This window comes from Orcinus orca, chromosome 4, assembly GCF_937001465.1.
Source record: "Orcinus orca chromosome 4, mOrcOrc1.1, whole genome shotgun sequence".
Taxonomy (NCBI): domain Eukaryota; kingdom Metazoa; phylum Chordata; class Mammalia; order Artiodactyla; family Delphinidae; genus Orcinus; species Orcinus orca.
Genome location: NC_064562.1, coordinates 52,628,008 through 52,651,365, shown reverse-complemented (window position 1 = coordinate 52,651,365; position 23,358 = coordinate 52,628,008). Strand labels below are relative to the sequence as shown.

The 23,358-nt window shown below is 37.1% G+C and overlaps 2 protein-coding genes across 4 annotated transcripts in view; one reads left to right on the top strand and one right to left on the bottom strand.

Moving 5' to 3' along the window:
• Window positions 1-23,358, top strand: part of MOB1B (MOB kinase activator 1B) — a 60,169-nt gene that overhangs the window by 19,698 nt on the left and 17,113 nt on the right. For all 3 annotated transcript variants that reach the window (XR_004478981.2, XM_049709604.1, XM_004283571.3), the window contains exons 2-3: window positions 17,012-17,178; window positions 22,833-22,926. Coding sequence is in view for 2 of the 3 variants with exons in the window: in XM_049709604.1 (XP_049565561.1) it covers window positions 17,012-17,178; window positions 22,833-22,926 (261 nt within the window). In the remaining variant the exon portion in view is untranslated. The remainder of the gene's footprint in view (window positions 1-17,011; window positions 17,179-22,832; window positions 22,927-23,358) is intronic.
• Window positions 3,315-3,996, bottom strand: LOC105748763 (39S ribosomal protein L20, mitochondrial-like). The gene has a single exon (XM_033412494.2). The coding sequence runs from the start codon at window positions 3,970-3,972 to the stop codon at window positions 3,523-3,525; it is 450 nt and encodes a 149-aa protein (XP_033268385.1). The 5' UTR covers window positions 3,973-3,996; the 3' UTR covers window positions 3,315-3,522.

The following is a 23,358-nucleotide window of genomic DNA, read 5'->3' as shown; positions in this document are numbered from 1 at the left end:
TCAAGACCTGGTAACCCTTTTGCTTTCTGCTTTTATTTACAAGTAGGACAACTGAAAAGTGAATTGGAACTCTGTGCATGTGTGTGGTGGGCATGTCAACTGTGGGATTTGCTGAAGGGTGATACGGCTAGGCTGTTACCTTGAAGAACCCCTAGGATAAAGTACTTTCTAGGTCTTTATGTGGTGTGGTCAGATTTGCTAAAAAAAAAAAGCACAATTGGTCTTCGCTTGGAGATTATTATCCCGACTGCAAGGTTCTGGGGATCCTGCTGGGGGAAAAGGCTAGGGGTCTCAACATTGATTTTTTTAAACTCATCTAATCACCCAGTGTTAAATATGGTACATCTGCCCGCAACTGTGCCTGTGACTGTATCTGCCAAGGCAGACACCCTCTCTGTTTTGCCCTCTTCATAGAATAAACCTTTAGCTTCTAGTCTTTTCTTAGGATGGGAGGTAGTACAGAAGCCTACTGTGTAGATTGCAGAGGGGGTCTGGGTGTGTAACTCCTTAAACAGACTGTGGAAGTCTTGTTCCATCTTCACTCCTACTTCCAGAGTATCCTACTTGTACTGATTCCTGAATCTTATATGGGATCTGTTGTATAAATTGGGTTGCTTCCAAGTTTAGGGTTAAGTTTCCTTAGATATGTGTGGGTTTTTAAAAATTAATTAATTAATTTATTTTTGGCTGCATTGGGTCTTCGTTGCTGTGCGCAGGCTTTCTCTAGTTGCAGAGATTGGGGGATACTCTTCATTGCACTGCGTAGGCTTCTCATTGCTGTGGCTTCTCTTGTTGTGGAACACAGGCTCTAGGCTTGCGGGCTTCAGTAGTTGTGGCACACAGGCTTAGTTGCTCCACGGCATGTGGGATCTTCCCGGTCCAGGGCTCGAACCCGTGTCCCCTGCATTGGCAGGCGGATTCTTAACCACTGCGCCACCAGGGAAATCCTTCCTTAGGTTTGTTAATTCAGTTATTTATTCATATACTTTCTAATTCCTAAAATTGTTGTTTTCTTCTCTTTTATTCTCTTTATCCTTATGGGATTGATTTTTTTAAAAATTCACTTTATTATCACTTTGAGTAGGGAGTGGAAGCTAATGTGTGTTTTCAGCCCACCGTCTTTAACCATCACTCTTTAGAATAGTCTTCTTATAGGTACTGATCCATTTTATTGCCATGTTCTGTTAAGCATCCACAGTTTTGTGGTGTCTCTAAGAGAAAGGAAATTATATCACTGTGTTAAACTACTTAATGTTTTTTGAGTTCTTTGTTACTGCGATGTATTAGCACGTAGTGAGTCTAAGAGTCCTTTTCCACCAAACAGAGTTCAATAACTCTAATTTTTACAAAAGTACAGATTAATGTAAATTTGAGCTGCAAGGAGCTTTTATTTATTGTTTATTATCAGTCCTCACTGGTACTCCAGATTATTCAGATTATGCTTCTAGAGTGTGCTTTAGCAAATCTCATTTAAACTTTAATTCCTTTGACCTGAATTATTCATTGGTTAAAATTTATCTCCAAATCAGGAATTATCTGTTTTATTAAAAAAAGAAAAAAAAGCAACAAACAAAAACCAGTTAGCTGCATTTGAAATTAGATTTATAGGAGAAAAATGATTTATAACTTTTGTATTCATGTTTCTAATATATTCCTCCAGTTCCAGTAATATAAGAAATGGCTTTTCCTGTTTTCCAGGACACTTTATCAGTTTTTATAGGCATTAACATGGGCTTCTTCTTTTCTTAAAACTATTAATTTAATGCATTGACTTTCTTACAAATGCCGTGGTTTTGAACTTTAATATAAATTATTGTATAAATATGAACAAAGCTTTCTATTAGAGTTACTATTTAATAGAAAAAGAATAAACCGTAGAATACAAACTGTAGATGTTTTTAATTGACTAAAAGACCTATACTTATCCTAACATCTGTGTGTTTTTATCCAAAAGAATACATCTAAAGGATAAGAAAATAAATGTGGAGCTCTTAGAAGATTTCAGGAGAAAACGAATGTTCTCATGGTAGCCTGAGAGAAGGGAGACAGACTAGGGCAGGAGTTCTTTTTCTGGGTTTATGAGCAGGTTTTAGCACTTCCCTGAATTCCTGTATGCAAAATATTATGTCTCTAGAGAGAAGGTTCATAATGTCTTTCAGATTATCAGAGGCTCAAAATAGATTAAGAACTAGAGGTAAAAAGGTCAGTAAAGAAAAAATTGTATACATTTTTAAGAACATTACAGGAGGTATTTCCATCTTATGTACTTAGCTACAACTATGCATGTATAGTATGTACTATGCTTCTGTATCTATTATGACTGGGCCTATTTGTATAAGCTCAGAATATAAATTTAGCAAATGTTGTCAAAATATTTGCTTTTACTTTACCGTTTTTGACCTGGAGTCCTTTATCAGTTTAGCTCAACAAACTTTTGTTGAGGATGTGTTCTGACCTAGGCCTTCTGCTAGGTTCTGGAGATGCAGTGATGGCTTGAAACAGTCCTTGCCTTTGAGAATCTCATGGCGCATTGTAAAATAGAGACACATTTTAGTGTTCTGTATGAACATGGAGAAGGCATCCTTAACATAGCTTAGGATATCAGTGAAGCTTCCTGAGGAAAAATGACCCTTGAATTAATTCTCTACGGATGACTGGTAAAAAAAAAGAAAGTTCAGTTAAAAGTGTATGAGATAAGGATGAGTAGGCTCCATCTGATTTTAACTTTGTCTTTTTTTTCCTAGTCAGGCTGGCTTTATTGTAAGAGTTTAATTTCAAAGCATTTAGACCAGTAAAACTGCTGTGTCACTGAGTTGATACCTATTGTGTTACTGCTTCATATTTGCAGGCAAATGATGGACTATAGGAGTTGTAGGTGAATCTTTGCTCTACTGTTAACTTGAGATCTGTACCTGATGTAAAGATTGTTCCATTACTGCCAAGACTGCAGACTTGATCTTTTGTTGCTCTGTTTATGATGAGCTGTGGTTTTGAAATAGATGCCAGGGAAATTCTCCACTTTTACTTTGGTGGAAAAAAAAAATCCTGTTACTACAAGGAAGTGCTTATTAGTTTTTAAAGTAAAGTTAAATTGCTCTAAACTATGGGAGGAAACCGCAACCTATTTATTTATTACAAATAACTAAATAAAATGAAAAATAAGAGCTACCTCCTCCCTCCCCCTCCCCTCCCCCAATGGGAGGAGTAGGCTTGCTTTGACTGAGATGTCTTGCTTTGATTGACCTATTTATTTATTTAACTTTTTTTTTTTTTGCGTTCCACACAAATTTTATTCACACAATCCATGTGAGATTTCTGAACCTGTGCCAAAAGAGGCAAGATAAGGCCTTTTCTCTCAGGCCTGTTACTGAAATGTAAATTAACACAAATGCAAGTCAAACTTACTCATTGTTGACAAATAGCTCTTAGTCCCTATTTTAGTATAATCATTACATGGGGGAAGAAAAAAACTTCCTAAGATGCTCAGCCTCAAAGGGCAGTCAGTGGGTGTCAGCATCCCCCTCAGAGGTGCTGTGCCACCCTGGAAAGAATGCCTTTGGGCTTCTTCCCATCCCCCAAGGCAGCAGCAAATCCTTCCTGTCGCCTCCTTTTGGCCAAAGCAGCCAAAGATTTAAAAGTCTTTGGTTTGTAGATGGCTAGATCTGCAAGTACTTTCCTGTTGAGCTCCACCTGGCACTTAATCAAGTTGAGGATGAATGCTGGGTACTTGAGGCCGTGTTCCTGGGAAGCAGCTGTAACTCGACTGATCCAGAGCGTCCACAGGTTCCTCTTCTTCAGCCTGCGGGCTCGGGTGCACTGCACGAACGCTCGCGTCACAGCCCTGACGGCCAGCCGGCAGCACCGATTCTTCCTCCCCCGGAAGTGCCGCGCGTGCTTCAGCACCTCCTGGACCCTCCAGTAGCGGTCGGTGATGCGGTTCCGCAGCCAGAGCTGCGCCGTGAGGAAGACCATGGCGCCAGCAGCCCGCGCCTCCGCCACCCCTCCCCAGCGATTCCGGGTCAGCTAACTTTTTATTTTATATTGGAGTATAGCCGATTAACAATGTTGTGATAGTTTCAGGTGCACAGCAAAGGGACTCCGCCATACATATGCATGTATCCATTCTCCCCCAAACTCTCCTCCCATCCAGGCTGCCATATAACATTGAGCAGAGTTCCCTGTGCTGTACAGTAGGTCCTTGTTGGTTATCCATTTTAAATATAGTAGTGTGTACATGTCGATCCCAAACTTCCTGACTATCCCTTCCCCTTATCTTTTCCCCCTGGTAACCATAAGTTCATTCTCTAAGTCTGTGAGTCTGTTTCTGTTTTGTAAATAGGTTCATTTGTATCATTTCTTTTTAGATTCCACATCATACAGTATTTGTCTTTTTCTGTCTGACTTACTTCACTCAGTATGACAGTCTCTTGGTCCATCCATGTTGCTGCAAATGACATTATTTCATTCTTTTTAAGGGCTGAGTAATATTCCATTGTATATATATATACCACATCTTTATACATTCCTCTGTTGAAGGACATTTAGGTTGCTTCCATATCTTGGCTATTGTAAACAGTGCTGCAATGAACATTGGGGTGCATGTATCCTTTCGGGCCATGCTTTTCTCTGGATATATGCCCAGGAGTGGGATTGCAGGGTCATATGGTAGCTCTATTTTTAGCTTTTTAAGGAACTTCCATACTGTTCTCCATAGTGGCTGTACCAATTTACATTCCCACCAACAGTGTATAAGGGTTCCCTTCTCTCCGTACCCTCTCCAGCATTTATTGTGTATGGATTTTTTGATAATAGCCATTTTGACTGGTGTGAGGTGATATCTCATTGTAGTTTTGATTTGCATTTCTCTGATAATCAGCGATGTTTAACATCTTTTCATGTGCCTCTTGGCCATCTGTATGTCTTCTTTGGAGAAATGTCTATTTAGGTCTTCTGCCCATTATTTGATTGGGTTGTTTGTTTTGATGGTATTAAGCCTCATGAGCTGTTTGTAAATTTTGGAGACTAATCCCTTGTTGGTCACATCATTTGCAAATATTTTCTCCCAATCTGTGGGGTGTCTTTTCATTTTGTTTATGATTTCCTTTGCTGTGCAAAAGCTTTTGAGTTTAATTAGGTCCCATTTGTTTATTTTTGTTTTTATTTCCATTATTCTGGGAGGTGGATCGAAAAAGATATTGCTGTGATTTATGTCAGAGAGTGTATTGCCTATGTTTTCCTCTAGGAGTTAAAGGGCCTAAGGTTGAAAATGAAATTTTGGTGTCAGGGTTAGGAAATCTCCCCAATCCATCTGTTACTTCTTTTGCTGTAGTTTAAAATCTTTTAGATTTGTTGCACCAAATAAAGATGATGGGTCAATCCCTTTCTTTAATACTGAGAACAATTGCTCCTTGCAATAAGAACAAGATTTTTCTCTCCTTTCAGTATCATTATTTAAGATCATAAACATTTATTAGTAAACCTGTTATGTCCCAGGTTCTTTGTTAGATTCTTGGGATTCAAGGATCACCAAGACATGATCCATATTCTTGAGTAACTCACAGTCTAGTGAGAGAGAGAAAGAAAAATGAAAACGAGTAAGCATGAGGAGGTACTGTTTTAATCTGACCCTTTATGGATTAGTAGAAGTATGGCAGGGAGATTGCTATGGTCTGAATGTGTCCGCCCAGATTCATAAGTTGAAATCTTAATGTGCAATGTGATGGTCTTAGGAGGTGAGGCCTCTGAGAGGTGATTAGGTCTTCAGGGTTCCACGCTCATTACTGGGGTTAGTGCCCTTAGGAAAAAGATCTCGTAGAGCTCCCTAATCCCTTCCACCATATGAGGAGGTAGTGAGAAGTGGCCAGTCAGAAACCCGGAAGAGGGCCTGACAATGCTGACACCCTGATCTTGGACTTCTGGCTACCAAAACTGTGAGAAATAAATTTTTGTTGTTTATAAGCCACCCAGTCTGTGGCATTTTGTTATAGTAGACTGAATGGACTAATACAGGGATAAAGTGATGATTATCTATATGTGTGTGTATATGTATACGTATAAATGCATATACATATAGTCCTTCATTCATTAAGCATTTTTAAGCTGTCATTTCCTATACTGCGCATTTGCTGTGTGAGAGCTACCTTAAAACTAAGATGCTTTAGGGGCTTCCCTGGTGGTCCAGTGGTAAAGGATCCGCCTTCCAGTGCAGGGGACGCGGGTTCGATCCCTGGTCGGGGAACTAAGATCCCACATGCCATGGAGCAACGAAGCCCACGCGCCATAACTACTGAGCTCCCGCACCACAACTAGAGAGCCTTCATGCCGCGAAGTACAGAGCCCATGTGCTTTGGAGCCCATGCTCCACAACTGCAGAGCCCATGCACCCTGGAGCCTGCGTGTCACAACTAGAGAGAGAAAACCCGCACGCCACAACTAGACAGAAGCCTGGCACTGCAACAAAGAACCCGCATGCTGCAATGAAAGATCCCGCATGCCTCAACGAAGACCTCGCATGCCGCAGCTAAGACCTGACACAGCCAAAAAAATAATAAAATAAATAAATGTTAAAAAAAAAGAATGTAAAAACTTATTTTAAAAAATTAAGCTGCTTTAAATGTATTCATTCATTTAATTGTCATAATGGTCCTGCAAAATTGGTGATGTCATGTCCAGTGTTTAGTTGTAGCTTGGAGAAGTTATATGATTTATCTAAGATTTCACAGCTAGTAAGTTATGAAGACAGGATCTGAAACTGGGTCTCTACTCCAAATCCTTTGCCCTTTCCTATTCTGTATCCCGGATACCACATTGAGCAGTGTAGTTACAAAAATGAAGAGGCCACAGCCTCCTATTCAAAAGAGGTATCTGAAAGAGAACAAACACATAGATGTGTTACAGGTGTTTTAAGCTACAAGGAGACAGAAGAGAGGATGGAGAGGTTTTCATGGAAGGTTAGGAAAAGTTTTTATAAAAGAAGTGATGTTCAAGCTCCCTGGGTGTTTCTTGGTTGAAATATCAGTATATTTGGAATTACTGCCAACTCAGTTGCAGGTTGATGCTCATTCTGAGCTCTGCATATGCAAGTTTTGGTTTCTTCCTTCTAACAGTCCAGCGCATTGTAGAGGATTCAGAAAATGCAGTTATTGCTGTTGCATGGAAATCACCTAGATATTCAACCATGGGCACTTCCTAAAATCTCCTGTGGTTTTAGTACCTATTTACTGAATAATGAATTCAGTTCTGGGCAAAGGAAATTGCAGTCTGTATACAACTTAGAAGCTCAGAGTGTGATTGGAGATGAGTGATTAAACTTTAGTGTCTTCATCTATAGCTAAAATTATGCCTCACCTAACTTCACAGATGTAGAAACTAATTGGCCTTTGCTTGTGAAGTTCCTTTTATTTTCTAAGGATTAGGTTATAAAATTTTATGGGGTATTAAATAAATAGCTAATTGACCAACCCTCTACCTGTTCTTGCATGAAGTCATGGAGTTACACTTTATACAATTGAAGTGTTAGGAATATGCTGAAAATTGAGAGGTAACGCAGTTAGCAGTTTAATATACTTGTGCACTGATCCCTAATGTGTGTTAAGGAGCAAGATGTTAACATGTGGAAGAAAAGTTTCCATGACTAAAGATGTTTGGGAAGCCCTGAGCTAAACCATAAGCAATTTTCTTTACTATAGGACTTCTCATAGCTTATAAAATACTTGTTTTAATAATATACTAGTGCATCTTTTGGCACTGTGCTAACCAGTGAGAATGCCAAGAGTATTAGTTACCTTCAATCTTATTTTTCCTCTGAACCTGAGACGTGTAGGTACAATTGCCTGCCTAACTTAACCATTTGAATGTCTAATAGGTATCTCAATTTGTACAAAATCCATCTTCCCAGACCTATCTCAATAAATGGCTCATTTTCTACCTGCTTGGTACTAAAAACCTAGGAGTCTTTCTTGATGGTCTTTTCTTCACCACTCTCCACAAATTCTGAAATCCAAAGTGAGTCCTGTTGGTTCTATCTACAAATATTGGAATCTGGCTTCATCTTTCTGTCCCTGTTTGTCCAAGCGATCATTCTTTCATTCTTTCTTCTTTGTAGTTTCGTAACTGGCTTCTCTGTTTCTACATTTGCCCTCCTCCCAGTCCATTCTCTACATGGCAACTAGAATGATCTTTTTTAGACCATTAAATTGTCATGTTATACTTCCATTTTTTTTTTAATCTGCAAAGTCTTCACATTTATACTTAAAATGATAATCTAAATTCCATACTTTGGTCTCTAAAGTCTTAGCTAGTGTGGTTCTACAAGACTCTGATTTCTTATACCACTGTTGCCATCATTCATGCTGCCTTCATCACCATTACCTTCTTAACCCCTCTTCCTTGAAAAAGTCACTTTTGTGCTAGTTTATCCTATAAGTGTGGAATGCTCTTCCTTCTTCCCCAGATCGTTCCATGGCTGATTCCTTCTTCTTGTCTTTCTGGCCTTAGGGAGGCCTTCTCTAACTATCTAACCTAATATAGTGCCTTGTCACATTACATTATTTGTCACATCATTCTGTTATTTTCATCATAGCACTTACCACTACCCAGTAGTGTTTTGTTGGTTTTACTTTTTCTTCTACCTCCTCTCCCCACCATGAAAGTAGAGATTCTCTTGTTCAGTGCTGTGTCCCAGGGCTTAGAACAGTGCTACTTAGAATATAGTAGGTGGTCAGAATATGCTAGTTGGATGAAGGAATGCAAGAGTGAATAAATGGATGAAAGAAACTGACTTATTGAACTGGTGAGGAATGTTATTGGGAGGCTCCTTTTTTTTTTAATAGTAAAGGTTTTTCTTTAAACATTTAAAAAAGTTGAGCTGTTATTCACATACTATAAAATTCTTCCTTAAAAGTATACAGTCCAGGACTTCTCTGGTGGTCCAGTGGTTAAGACTCTGCACTTCCACTACAGGGGGCACAGGTTCAATCCCTGGTTGGGGAGCTAAGATCCCACATGCTGCGTGTTGCAGCCAAAAAAAAAAGTATACAATTCAGTGGATTTAGTATATTCACAAAGTTGTGCAACCATCACAACTAATTCCAGAATATTTTTATCACACCCAACAGAAACCTTTGTATCATTAGTAGTCATTCTCCATTTCTTCTTCTCCAGCCCTTGGCAACCACTAGTCTCCTTTCTGTCTCAATGGATTTGTCTATTCTGGACATTTCATATGAATGGAATCATAAAAAATGTGATACTTCATATTTTGTGTCTGAATTTTTTTCTCAGCATAATAATATTGTCAAGATTCACCCATGTTATAACATGTTATCAGTACTTAATTCTTTTTTTATGGATGAATAATATTCCATTGTATGAATATACTATATTTTATTTATCTATGCATCAGTTGATGGACTTCTGGGCTGCTTACACTTTTTGGCTCTTATGAATAATGGTGCTGTGTACATTAATATACAAGTTTTTGTGGACATAAATTTCAGTTCTCTTGGTAATATACCTAATCATCTCTCCTCCCCTCCCCTGACCCCCTGGCAAGCACTGATTATTTTACTGTTTCTAAAGCTTTTCCAGAGTGCCTTGTATTTGGAATCATACACTATGTAGCCTTTTCAGTCTGACTTTCTTCACTTAACAATATTCAATTAAGGCTTCTTCATGGTTTTGTTTTTTATTTTTTTGTGGCTTCATAGCTTGTCTCTTTTTAATCTCTGATCATAATATTCCATTTTATGGATGTACCACAGTTTATTGATTCACCTATTGAAAGGCATCTTGGTTGCTTCCCACTTCTGTGACTATGATCGAAGTTGCTATAAACACTCACAGGCAGGTTTTTGGGTGGACATAGGTTTTCAGCTCAATTGGGTAAATACCTGAGTGGGTTTGCTAGGTTGTATGGAAAGATTCTGTTTAGCTTTGTAGCAAATTGCCAAACTGTCTTCCAAAGTGGCTGTGCCATTTTGCATTCCTACCAACAATGAATGTTGCTCTGCACCCTCATCAGCTTTTGGTATTGTCAGTTTTTTGGCTTGTAACCACTTGAATAGGTGTGTAATGGTATCTCGTTTAAGTTTGCAATTCCCTGATGACAAATGATGTTGACTGTCTTTTCATATGTTTATTTGCCATCTGTTTATCTTTTGTGATGGGGTTTGTTCATATCTTTTGCCCATTTCTTCCTTGGGTTGTTTTCTTATTGTTGAATTTTAAGAACTTTTTGTATGTTTTGGATACAAGTGCTTTATCAGATATATGGTTTGCAAAGATTTTCTCCTAGTCTGTGTGCCTTACAGTGTCTTTCACAGAAGAGAATTTTTAATTTTAGTAAATTGCCTACAGAGTAACCTGCTCGTCCTGAAAGCACTGAGCTTTAGCCTAATGTTAAATACCTGCTGCCACTTGCCTACCGCTCAGAAAAAGGTCAGCAGAGGAGGGTATTGGGATTCACTTGCTCAGAGACTCTGAATCACAGTCCTATATAATTCCTGAAGAGTCTCTTACAGTCCTTTCACTTTCCTGTAGTCCAGATTCTGAGCTTCAAGCACAGTGGGAACCACTCTTACGTTCACTAAGAAGGTAAGTCTTCTACTGGGCATGTTCATTGAGTCTTCTACTGGGCATGTTCTAGGCTAGGTTTTTTTCAGACTTTCACTGTCACTGTATCTCATCAACTTTTTAATCTTACCAGATTTCCTCAATTTCTGATCTTCTCTTAGCCTTCTTTCTTGCTTTCCAGAAATATTGAGGGTTTCTTTTTTTTTTTTTTTACTCTCGTAACATTAACAATAACAGCAACAGCACCACTAGTGATTAGTGATTTTAAAAGGATGTAAGGTAGAACTGTATTTATAGATATGTCTGTTCAGATTGCTGACTTTCTGAATCAAGATTGTATTTTTGGTACTCATAGCTTTTAGCCTTTAGCCTTTGACTTTATTATGTCTAGAACCCATTCTACTTGATTTTGACAGTTTCTAACATGTTTTGCTGGTGCATATGTGTGTTTCTGAAAGTACAGATGTGTTTGGCAACCTTTTAGGGGAAATTACTCTCTCGTGAAACTGTATTTTTCCTTAATGGCAGTAGTAAATATTCATATAAATTAGAAGAGGTGTGAAGAGAGGAAATGGAATTAGGTACTTTGAAGATTGTTTTTAAAAATGTAACTTCTAATGACACTCTCAGTACAAATTAGCCTTGTGTTGTTTCATAAGTGACTTGATTAAACTTTGGTGATAGAGGAAGAAAATAGAAATCATTGGATAGAAAATAAAGGTAAGCATCATGTAGTGTTGGCTAGTGGATAAAAGAATGGGCTTTAAATATTTAAATCCTAGATTTAAATTCTGGCTCCTACTTTACCAATATTATAAGCTTGAGCAAATTATTTAAGTACTTTAAGTCTCAGTTTTGTTACCCATAAAATAAAGTATAGCATGTACATCATAGAGTTATGAAGATTAAATGGGATATTGCATGTAAAATACTTAAGAGTACAAGGCCTGCAGTAAATATTAGTTAATATTAATCATCATCATTACTATCCTAGTGTAGGAGTTCTCAGCCTGAAGTTGACTGGAACTATGAATTAACAAGTATTTATCAAGTATCTGATCTCTAGTATTGGATTTAGACCTATAGAAGGAGCTACTGTTGTGAATATCAGGTTGGTACCTAGAGGTGGAACAAAGTGAGCTAATATTAGTGGAGTTCTTACCACAGGGTTCAATAGTAAGGTAGATGTTATTATTCCAAGCTGAGGCTTAGTAATGTTAAGTAACTTGAAGATAATGGACTGTTTTTGAGTCCCACTTCTGCCATTTAATTTAGCTAGGTGGTCAGAGTAAGTCACTTAACTTTGAAGGTATGGAGTTATTGACACAAATAAGTTGATGTTAATTTACTTCTAATTTTGAATATATGGACATGTTCTTCAGTGTCAAAATATACACATCTGTATTCTTCTAACCCTTACCAGTGCCCCTGTTTTGAGTTCTCTGTACATCTGCCCCCCCAATTCCTTCAGCCTTATGATTCTGCAGTCCAACTTAGAAAATATCAATTTTGTTGATAGTTGGATTGAACAATAAAGGGTTAAAATTGAGGGTAATGATGAGTGTGACTGTGTTGAGATAGTAAGAAATGGTTTATGAGAATAAATGTAGGTGTCACAGTGTGGACTAATCTATTTAGGGACTCAAAGAGGAAATAAATGATGCTTTTGAAATTTACAAAAGGTGATCAAATTGGATGACTAATTATAAGGGATATGTGTTCAGAGTTTTCCCTTTAGACTCAGTTATTTACCTGTCAAGCCATCCTGTCTTGCTCTAGAAATTGATTGTCCTTCAAATATGAGTAAGAGGACTAGAATAAACAAACCTGACTCCTGGATGTTTATTTGGAAAGAAAAGACCTCAGGGTAATGCTGTGAATTGTCAGTCACATTTACATTCTAATCAGAAAGCTCTAAACTCTCACACAGTTATGATGCCCTGTTGGGAGCTGTACAAGAGAAACTAGCAATTGAATCCCTGTGCTCGAAGACCAAAAAAGTATATAGCTACTCTCATACGTTGTTAATGGGTTTTAAAAGGGTACAACTTATTTTTGGGGAAAAAATAGACCTTATATAAAAATTTAAAATGTATGTGCTCTTTAGCACAGCAATTTTATCTCTACGAATTTATCTTTCATAATATGAGGGTACTTACTGCAGCATTGTTTTTTTGTTTTGTTTTGTCTTTTATAGTTTAAAACGCTCTTGGAATCTTAGTGTTTTGTTTTTCTTTTAAACTTATTTATTTATTTTTGGCTGCGCTGGGTCTTAGTTGCAGCACACGAGATCTTAGTTGCGGCACGCATGTGGGATCTAGTTCCCCCACCAGGGATTGAACCTGGGCCCTGTGCATTGGGAGTGTGGAGTTTTACCCACTGGACCACGAGGGAAGTCCCTGTGGCATTGTTTGAAGTAACAAATAACTGGAAACAACCTAAACGTTTATCAGTAGGTGATTGAAAATATTATATACCTATATAAGGAAATATTATTTGGTCTTTAAAAAGAATAAAGTAGATATACTTCTACCTTAATACACAACAATATTCTGGATATATTAAGTGAAAAACATTATTTAGTATACTATAGTATGCAAGAACTGTATAAAACAGGCACAGTCATTCTTATGCTTGTATAGACATAGACTCTCTGGAAGGATACACAAGATATTTCTTCTGAGATTCTTCTGATACAGAAATTTCTTCTGAGGGGGTGGGGTGGGTGGGAGGGCTACATACTTTCTGTTATTGAAAATGTTTTTGAATATTTGCATCAAATGTCTTAACCTGTCATGTGAGATATATTTGCCTTTGGCCACATACATTGTTACCTTAAGAACTTGCACTCATTGATGAGGATTTTTGTGTACATGCTTTGGTACTTGTACTTTTGAACTTGAGGACTCTCTTAATCTTTTGACATGGGAATAAGGAGCAGTATTGAACCACCACCCCTTCCAGGGTAGGGTGCATCCTGGTTGAAGTTTCAGGTAGTTGAAGAAAAACTGAATATAGTTTTAAAAAAGAACATTTAAAAAATCAGAATACTGAAATGCTTAATTATTCTGCCTGAATAAAGCAGAAGGGTCAGAAAGAAGGGGAATTTGATGGAGGACTTGAAAGCATTTTGGAAGTATGAATGTACATGGAAATGAGGAACCGAGGAGGGAGTCCTCAGGGAACTAAAAACATTTTATAAACATTATCTCATCTCTAAATTATACCCTTTTGTAAAAAGTTATTTTCCAGACTTTCAAAAAACAAAGTAAAGAAATTGAAGCCCAGATGATAATTTGTGGTTTCCTAAGTAACATAAGGAGAACATAGCAAAATGAGGACTAGCGCCTTGTTTTCTTGATTTCCCGCCCAGCCCCATGATTATTCTGAGATCACCTGAACCGTGACATGGGAATAGCACCAAAAACCATTTTAAAAATTCTGTTTGGAACTTGATGTGTAAGAGCATTTGTTTCCAAAGTAAGGTTATATTTTCCCCAGTCTTAGGAGACAAGGATGGGAATAGGGGTTGAATACAGCTTTGTACCTTGCACTACCATTTCTTTTTTTTACTATGAGTCATTCTGGTTCAGAAAAAGGAAGGATACTAACATTTGCACAGCATTTTACAGCTTTAGAAACTTTTTTCACCTTTATTATTTTCTCATTTTGCAGCTCTTTATGATACAGGTAGTGGTAATGTTTTGTTATTGTTCCTAGGCTTTCACTATTAAAGAAAAAATAGGCTCGAGAAAGTTGGGTAATTTGCTTGACACAGCTGATAAGTGTCAAAACTGGCCTTTACAAAATCAAACTCAGATTTTTTTTTTCTTTCTACCCAAGTATTAGGTCTTTGAGGTATATTTGTTTAGCTTTGTGGAAGACCAATTCTGGGTGGGTCATCAATCAAGAAAACCTTTGGAAACCTAAAACTTGAAGGGACAGTGGTTGAATAAATAGGTGGTTTAGGGGAGCAGAGGAGGCTCTGACCCTCCTGCATGCAAGCACAGCTGATGTCCTTGTTGTTCTCATGTACTCTGCCAGCCCTTTTCAGAGCAGCTTGTCACCTCAGTTGCTGCACCAGTCTCAGCAGTGGGCTAATTAAAGCGAATGTACTTAACACTAGGCCTGAAGACATGCACCAGATTGATGTTAGGAGAGCTATTTTTGTAGTTAATCATACATAAATTAGTAAAATGACTTTTTGTAAAAAATATTGGTGAAGTTTATTTCTCACACTAAATTTTGGTAAAGGATGAGAAGGAGCAGGAAAATGAAATAAGCTTCCAGCTTGGTAAGCATAATGACCTTTTCTACGTTTTCACATTTTAGAGATGCTGGGAGAGAATTCGGCATTTAATACATTATCTGATTAAACTGAAGAAGAGTTTCCACACTCTAGTGTGGGTCCAGACCCTGTGTCTAATATTGACTTTGGGGTTTACTGAGTGCAGTGGAAAGCCACTGAATGGCTTTAAGCAGAGGAGTAACATCATCCGATTAGTGTTTGTAAAGAGATCCTGGGCTGCTGAGTAGAGATATCTGGCAGGGAGAGGGACCAAGGTTAGAGTTGAGGAGCATCACTTTACTCTAAATAAACACCTGAGAGACTTACATGTAAATGAGAATACCATCACCTTAAAGTGAAAAATACCTGTCATTTGAATTGGATATTTGGGTTGACTAGTAAGTAGATTCTTAGTTTCTCTCAGGATTCTCAATATTTTTTGAAAACTCCTCAGGTGATTATAAAATGCAGCCAGGGTTAAGAACTACTGCTTTATCTTGGGGGAGAAAAGGAGAGATCTTGGGGGTAAGCTTGGGAGAAGGTTGTTAAAAGTGAAAAGCTTTGGAGAGCTTGGAAAGTATAACTATTGTTTATCTGTTTTCTTTGGAATTTAATTTTCAAATTCGTATGTTCAAATGTCTGAATGCTAACGGTAGTATGAATTTAGTAACATTAAACTTTAGATAATTCCTACTTATCCAGCCTCTTCTAATTCATTCTTTCCCTATCTGTTGCTTTTCATAAGAAGAGCAGGGGAGTATTGAGAATGGATGACTAGAATATAATACAATTTGATAAGAATTTGCCAGCATTGGGGCTTCCCTGGTGGCGCAGTGGTTAAGAATCTGCCTACCAGTGCAGGGCACACGGGTTCAAGCCCTGGTCCAGGAAGATCCCACATGCCGTGGGGCAACTAAGCCCGTGAGCCACAACTAGTGAGCCCGAGTGCCACAACTACTGAAGCCCGTGCGCCTAGAGCCCACGCTCTGCGGCAAGAGAAGCCACTTCAATGAGAAGCCCACACACCGCAACGAAGAGTAGACCCTGCTCTCTGCATCTAGAGAAAGCCCGCACACAGCAACGAAGACCCAACGAAGCCATAAATGAATGAATGAATGAATGAATGAATGAGTGAATAAATAAATAAATAAATTTATATATAAAAAAAGGGGCTATCCGTTTGAACATCTCTTTAAAGAAAAAAAGAATTTGCCAGCATTAACAGAAGAATCCGTCTCTTAAAAACCCTTAAAACCATTTCTAAGATGAGTTTCCATTGATTCATTTAAAAAATATATTTCTCTGTGTATACATACACACATTTAGAAATTTGAGCAACCATATTAATGTCTAGCTACTTATCTGCATACCTGGGATTCTGGATTAAGATTGCTGTTGCTTCCTATAATTGGATAGAAGCACATGTAGCTTTTCTTTCTTGCTCTAGGATTTTTGTGCTTTATTGATATAAAATTATATCTTTATGTTTTTATACAAAGGAAACAAATTATTTGTATTAGGATGAGAGACTTAGAATAGGGGTAAAAAGGAATACAATGACTGAAGATTATCACAGAAGTACTTTTTTTTGTTTGTTTTAAATATTTATTTATTTATTTATTTGGCTTCACCGGGTCTTAGTTGTGGCACACAGGATCTTCGCTGTGGCATGTGGGATCTTCATTGCGGCCCTTGGGATCTTTAGTTGTGGCACATGGGCTCTTAGTTGCGGCACGCGGGATCTAGTTCCCTGACCAGGGATCAAACCCAGGCCCCCACATTGGGAGCACAGAGTCTTAACCACTGGACCACCAGAGAAGTCCCCAGTACTTTTTTGTTTTTATAGATTACTGAATCAGTAATTTATTGTTAGATTAGTTAGTTGGATTAGTTATAGCTAAAAATTCTTTTTCTCCTTTGGAGTTACAGGAGGGAATGTAGAGAAGGTTTGTAGGAGTTTTGGGTAATCAAACACAGTAGTTACAACAGTGATGTTGCCGGGATTTAATGTAGCTGATACAATTTAGGGTTGTTTATTTGTGGACTTTTAGGATCACTGCTGTTATTTTATGCAGTAATATAGTATAGTAGACGCTATTGAAAGTCATGCCTTAAACACTGATGTGCCTTTTTCTTCTTTTCTATTCATAGTGGTAGTCGCTCCTCTAAAACGTTTAAACCAAAGAAGAACATACCAGAGGGTTCTCACCAGTATGAGCTCTTAAAGCATGCAGAGGCCACACTGGGCAGTGGAAACCTCCGGATGGCTGTCATGCTTCCTGAGGGGGAAGATCTAAATGAGTGGGTTGCAGTGAACAGTAAGTAGCCTTTCTGTTTCTCAGTAGACTGTAAATTAGGTTAGTAGCCTCACTGTAGGTGAGTGTTGGGGTGCTCTCTATTCTAGGATTTAGTTAGCAACCTAATACCACAAGATAGTGGTACCTCAATTTACTTTAACCTTTATGGTATTTTATTTCTGAATATGGAATTACATGAAATTCTTATCTCCTGTTACCATGTAATACAAAGCATAGATTTACCATCTTCATTGGAAAAAATGATAATGATAGCAGCAATTAATGTTTATGGAACACTGTGACACTCTGCTATTCTTTCTACATGAATTATTTTTATTTATTTTATTGAAGTTTATTTGATTTATGGTATTAGTTTCAGATGTATAACATAGTGATTCAATATTTTTAGATTATACTCCATTTAAAGTTATTACAAGGGGGCTTGAGAGTCCTCTTGAGAGTCCGCCTGCCGATGCAGGGGACACGGGTTCGTGCCCCGGTCCGGGAAGATCCCACATGCCGCGGAGCAGCTGGGCCCGTGAGCCATGGCCGCTGAGCCTGCGCGTCTGGAGCCTGTGCTCCACAACGGGAGAGGCCACAACAGTGAGAGGCCCGCGTACTGCAAAAAAAATAACAAAATAAAGTTATTACAATATAATGGCTATATTTCCCTGTGTTGTACCTTTGTGGCTTATTTATTTGATACTTGCTGATTTGTACCTCTTAATCCCCTACCTCTGTCTTGCTCCTCCTCCATTCTCTCTCCCCACTGGTAACTACTTGTTTGTTCTCTATATCTGTGAGTCTATTTCTGTTTTGTTATATTCATTCATTTTATTTTTTAGATCCCACATGTAAATGATATCATACAGTATTTGTCTTTCTGTGTTTGACTTAAACATTAATACCTTCCAGGTCCATCCATGTAGTTGCAAATGGTAAAATTTCATTCTTTTTTATGGCTGAGTAATATTCCAGTGTGTGTGTGTGTGTGTGTGTGTGTGTGTGTGTGTGTGTGTGTGTGTGTGAGATAAAGAAGATGTGGTGTTTATATATATGTATATATACATACACACACACACACACACACACACACACACACCATTATCCATTTATCTGTTTATGGACGCTTAGGTTGCTTCCATATCTTGGCTATTAGCCTCCATATGCTGCTATGAACATTGGGGTACATGTATCTTTTCAAATTATTGTTTTTATTTTCTTCTACATGGATTATTTTATTTCATCTTTACAACCTCATGATGTAGGTACTATTATTATCCCAGTATATAGATAAGAAAGCTGAGACAGAAAGATTGTAGTAATGTGCTTAGGTTATACAGCTATTGAATGCTAGAGCCTGGGCTCAAATATAGAGCTCTAAAATTTCAGAGACTGCGGTTTAACCCCTATGCTAAATTGCCTCTTTCAGTAGCATACTTAGTTATTTGTCTAAACTACGCTTTAAAAAGAAAAAAAGACAATTCAATAGTGATCTTATGAAATTAGTAAAATATGTTTATGATATATTCTTAACCTCTAGAAAGAAAAAAATATAAGTAAAAAGTAAATATATTCTTGGGAATTAAGCCAGAGTAAGTTGGGGAATAAAAGCGGTACTTTAAAAAAAAATTTTTTTTAAATTTTATTTTGATTCTTTTCTCTCTCTCTTTTTTTAAAATTAATTTATTAATTTATTTTTGGCTGCGTTGGGTCTTCGTTGTTGTGCGCGGGCTTCCTCTAATTGCAGAGAGAGGGGGCTACTCTTCGTTGTGGTGCATGGGCTTCTCATTGCGGTGACTTCTCTTGCTGAGGAGCACAGGCTCTAGGTGCGCGGGCTTCAGTGGTTGTGGCTCACCAGCTCTAGAGCACAGGCTCAGCAGTTGTGGTTCATGGGCTTAGTTGCTCTATGGCATGTTGGATCTTCCTGGACCAGGGCTTGAACCTGTGTCCCCTGCATTGGCAGGCGGATTCTTAACCACTGTGCCACCAGGGAAGCCCAAAAGTGGTACTTTTAGTATTCAAGGTTTATCAGCATTGGTGAAGAAATTAATAGAATTTTATAACTGGAGGAAATTTATATGACTCTAGTTATAATAAATGAAATTGAATTGAAAATATACACTAAATGCCTAGGCTTTGATTAAGGAAAAACAGAGCAGTATTTTTATTGTAATATTTGATAGTATCTTATTGTAATTTGAAACATATCATGGGATTTATAAATTGAGCTGCCACCCACTAACTTTTAGGAACCTAAAGTATTTTACTGAGATGTCTTAAAACCTTACTGTGACAGCAGTTCTGTAAGAGCAGTATTATTAGAGTATGGTTATCCTCCTGGACCCAGAGAGTTTAGTTACTAAAGAGATAAAGTGATTTGTTTGCTTTATTGATGAGAGTCATCTAACCTATAAGATAGTTCTATGACACTTTAAGGAAAATATTCAGAATAAGTTTCCAATATATGTGTACATCCTTTTTTTGGGCACTTGTTTGTGCCTTTTTGTACCATTTATTTGGGAGCTCATTTTCTAATTTTAGAAATCTAAGGAAGGTAGTGTAGAGCTTCTGTACTACATGAGATTGTGACTTTTAAGTATAAAACCAGATCATTGTTTTCTGTCTGTATTTTCTCTGTCTCAATTATCAGAACTGAGTGTCTGTACTATTGAAATGTCTAGAACTTCAGGAACTTATAAAATTTCACAGACATTTTGAAGTTATAGCCAGAAAAAAATTGCTTTGAACTGAAGTGTTTGAACATCCCCGTAGAACATAGAATTCTGCCTTTAAAATATAGCAGTTGACTGAAGTATTGGATTACAATTTTTTTCTTATTTATAGTAATCTTTCCAAGTGGCACTTGATGAAGTGAATAGGATTTGAGGCTAGATAGGTAATTTCCATTCACTGACAGTGATTAAGTAAACATTTCGGGTACATAAAAGAGTGAAGGGGATTTGTTGATAAGATTGGCATCTTAATGGCCTTTTTCCTTCAGTTTACTTGCCAGATGAAGATAAATGGTAGAAGATGGGAATTACAAATTCAACAACTAGTCTCATAGCCAGAAACCAGAGGCTGGTTTTGAACATTCTGCTGCTAGAGAGTGATAGCTTAAAGGAGATACAACGTTCAGAGTTTTGGAAAAAGTGGGTGGATGGCTTATAGTTAATTTTTGTGGCACAGAATCTTGAGGCCATATCTTCATTTGTGGAAGAAAACTAACAATTACTAAATGTCTACTTTATGGTAGACACGATTTTGTTTTTTAGCACTCTGCAGTAAACTGAATTTTAAAGGTAGGAAACTGAGATTCAGGGAAGTTAAGTAACTCAACTATTAAGTATAGAGTTGGGATTCAAAGCCATAGGTTACCCACTGTTCATGTGGAGGACAACCCGATTAAAAATGGGCAGAAGACCTAAATAGACATTTTCCCAAAGAAGACATACAGATGGCCAACAGGCACATGAAAAGATGCTCAGCATCACTATTCATCAGAGAAATACAAATCAGAACCACAATGAGATATCACCTCATACCTGTCAGAATGGCTCTCATCAAAAAGATCACAAATAACAAATGTTGGTAAGGATGTGGAGAAAAGGAAACCCTACAGTGCACTCTTGGTGGGGATGTAAATTGGTGCAGCCACTATGGAAAACAATATGGAGGTTTCCCTAAAATTAAAACTAGAAATACCATATGATCCAGCAATTCTACTGCTAGATGTATATTTTAAGAAAATGAAAACATTAATTTGAAAAGATACATGCACCCCAGTGTTCATAGCAGCATATGGAAGCTAATAGCCAAGATATGGAAGCAACCTAAGTGTACATCAACAGATGAATGGATAAAGAAGATGTGGTGTACACACACACACACACACACACACACACACACACACACACACTCACACAATGGAATATTACTGAGCCATAAAAAAGAATGAAATTTGCCATTTGCAACAACATGGATGAACCTGGAGGGTATTATGCTTAGGGAAGTAAATCAGAGAAAGACAAATATTTTATGTTATCACTTATATGTGGAATCTAAAAAAAAAAAGAAGAATGAATATAACAAAACAGAAACAGACTCACAGATACAGAATAAACTAGTAGTTACCAGTAGGGAGAGGGTAGGTGGGAGGGGTAAGATAGGGGTAAGGAATTAGGAGGTACGAACCTCTATGTATAAAAGAAATCAGTTACAAAGGTATATTGTACAGGGACTATAGCCAATATTTTATAATAACTTTAAATGGAGTGTAATCTTTAAAAATATTGAATCACTATGTTGTACACCTGAAACTGATAAAATATTGTAAATCAATTATACTTCAATTTTAAAAAGAAAAGAAAAGATAGAAAGAACACCAGTCTTTCTAAAGCTTTTATGTGGAAAGGAGAAAATACTAGTGTTATGAGTTCTATGTGGACATATAAGAAAGGAAACCAGGTCATCTAACTTATGAACTTAGATGTAAAAATCCTAATAAAAATATTAGGAGATTGAATCTAGCAATACTTAAAAAAATTATAACACATCATGACCAAATTGTTCTTATTCCTAGAATACAAGGTTGGCTTAACACTTGCAAATCAGTTGTAATTCACCGCATTAGCCAAAATAAAGGAAGAGGAAGAAATCGTATGATCATCTCGGTATAAGCAGAAAAAACATTTGGTAAAATTTAAAATCAATTCGTAATAAACTTATGAAGTAAAAGTTGAGAACTTTTTTCTGATAAAGCATATCTACAAAAAAGATAAAGCAAACATCATATTTGGTCATGAAATGTTGAAGTTTTTTCTCAGATTAAGAATGAGTTAAGGTTAGCCACCATCACCACTTTCCTGGAGTCTTAGCCAATGCCGTAAGGCAGGAAAAAGAATAAAAGATAATAATAACTGGAAAGGAAGAAACAACATTTATGTTCATAGCCAGCATGAATGAATGTTGAAAAACCAAAAGACCATGATTTTATTACTACACCATCACTATTATTATGAATAGGTAAATTTAATAAACTTGTTGGCTTTGAGGTCAATATAAAAAAATTATGAGTAGAATAAAAATTATAAAAAAACAAGGAATAACAGTTTTCCAGTGAAACATATAGAAAACTATTCCTTTATGACTGGTGCTTTCTGTGCTCTTCTTAAGAAATATTTGCATGCCAAAGTTCATGGACATATTTTTCTATGCTCTTTTAAACTTTATTGTCTTGCCTTTCACATTTAGATGTATGATCCACTTGGAATTGCTTTTCAGGTATTGTGTGAGTGAAGAGCCAAGTTTTATTCTTTTCCATAGAGATAACCAATAGACTCAGAAACTGTCTCACATTTTATTACGGTGTTGCCTTTTTCTAAGTGATCTATAGAAGTTCTTTATATATTCTGAATATAAGATCTTTATTGATTATATGTGTTGCAAATAATTTCTCCCACTCTTGCTTGCCTTTTTATTCTCTTAAGGGAGTCACTTAATAAACAGAAGCTCCTAAATTCAGTGAGGCAAATATTGTTTGTTTGTATTCTTTTCACCTGTTCTTTGTTGAGGAAAGAACACTGATAGAGCTGAGATTCTGCTGGAATAAAAGATTGTTTGAGTAAAACTAAAATTTAACCTTTTACTTATAACTGATGTTTGCTTTGCAGCTGTAGATTTCTTCAATCAGATCAACATGCTTTATGGAACAATCACAGATTTTTGTACAGAAGAAAGTTGTCCAGTGATGTCAGCTGGCCCAAAGTAAGACATGATTCATGATCAGTTCTCATTTTTACTTTATCATACAGTTCTTAGATAAGAAGAAAATTTTTGACCTTATAATTTCTGTATTTAGCATCTCCTTCAGTGATTTACCAATGACTAATATTTTGAGTCCAGATTCCTTAGCCTGAGCTTTATAGTCCTCCCTATTGTATTGTCCTCCATCCTGCCTTTCTTCTGTTTGCTTATGCCTCTCTATCCAAATATTTTTTTAAAATCGAGATATAGTTGATATACAATATTATGTTAGTTTCAGGTGTATTGCATAGTGATTTGACATTTCCATACATTATGAAATGATCATCATGATAAGTCTACTAACCATCTGTTCCCATACAAAGTTATTACAGTGTTATTGACCATACTTCTTATGTTGAATATTATATTCCCATGACTTATTTATTTTATAAT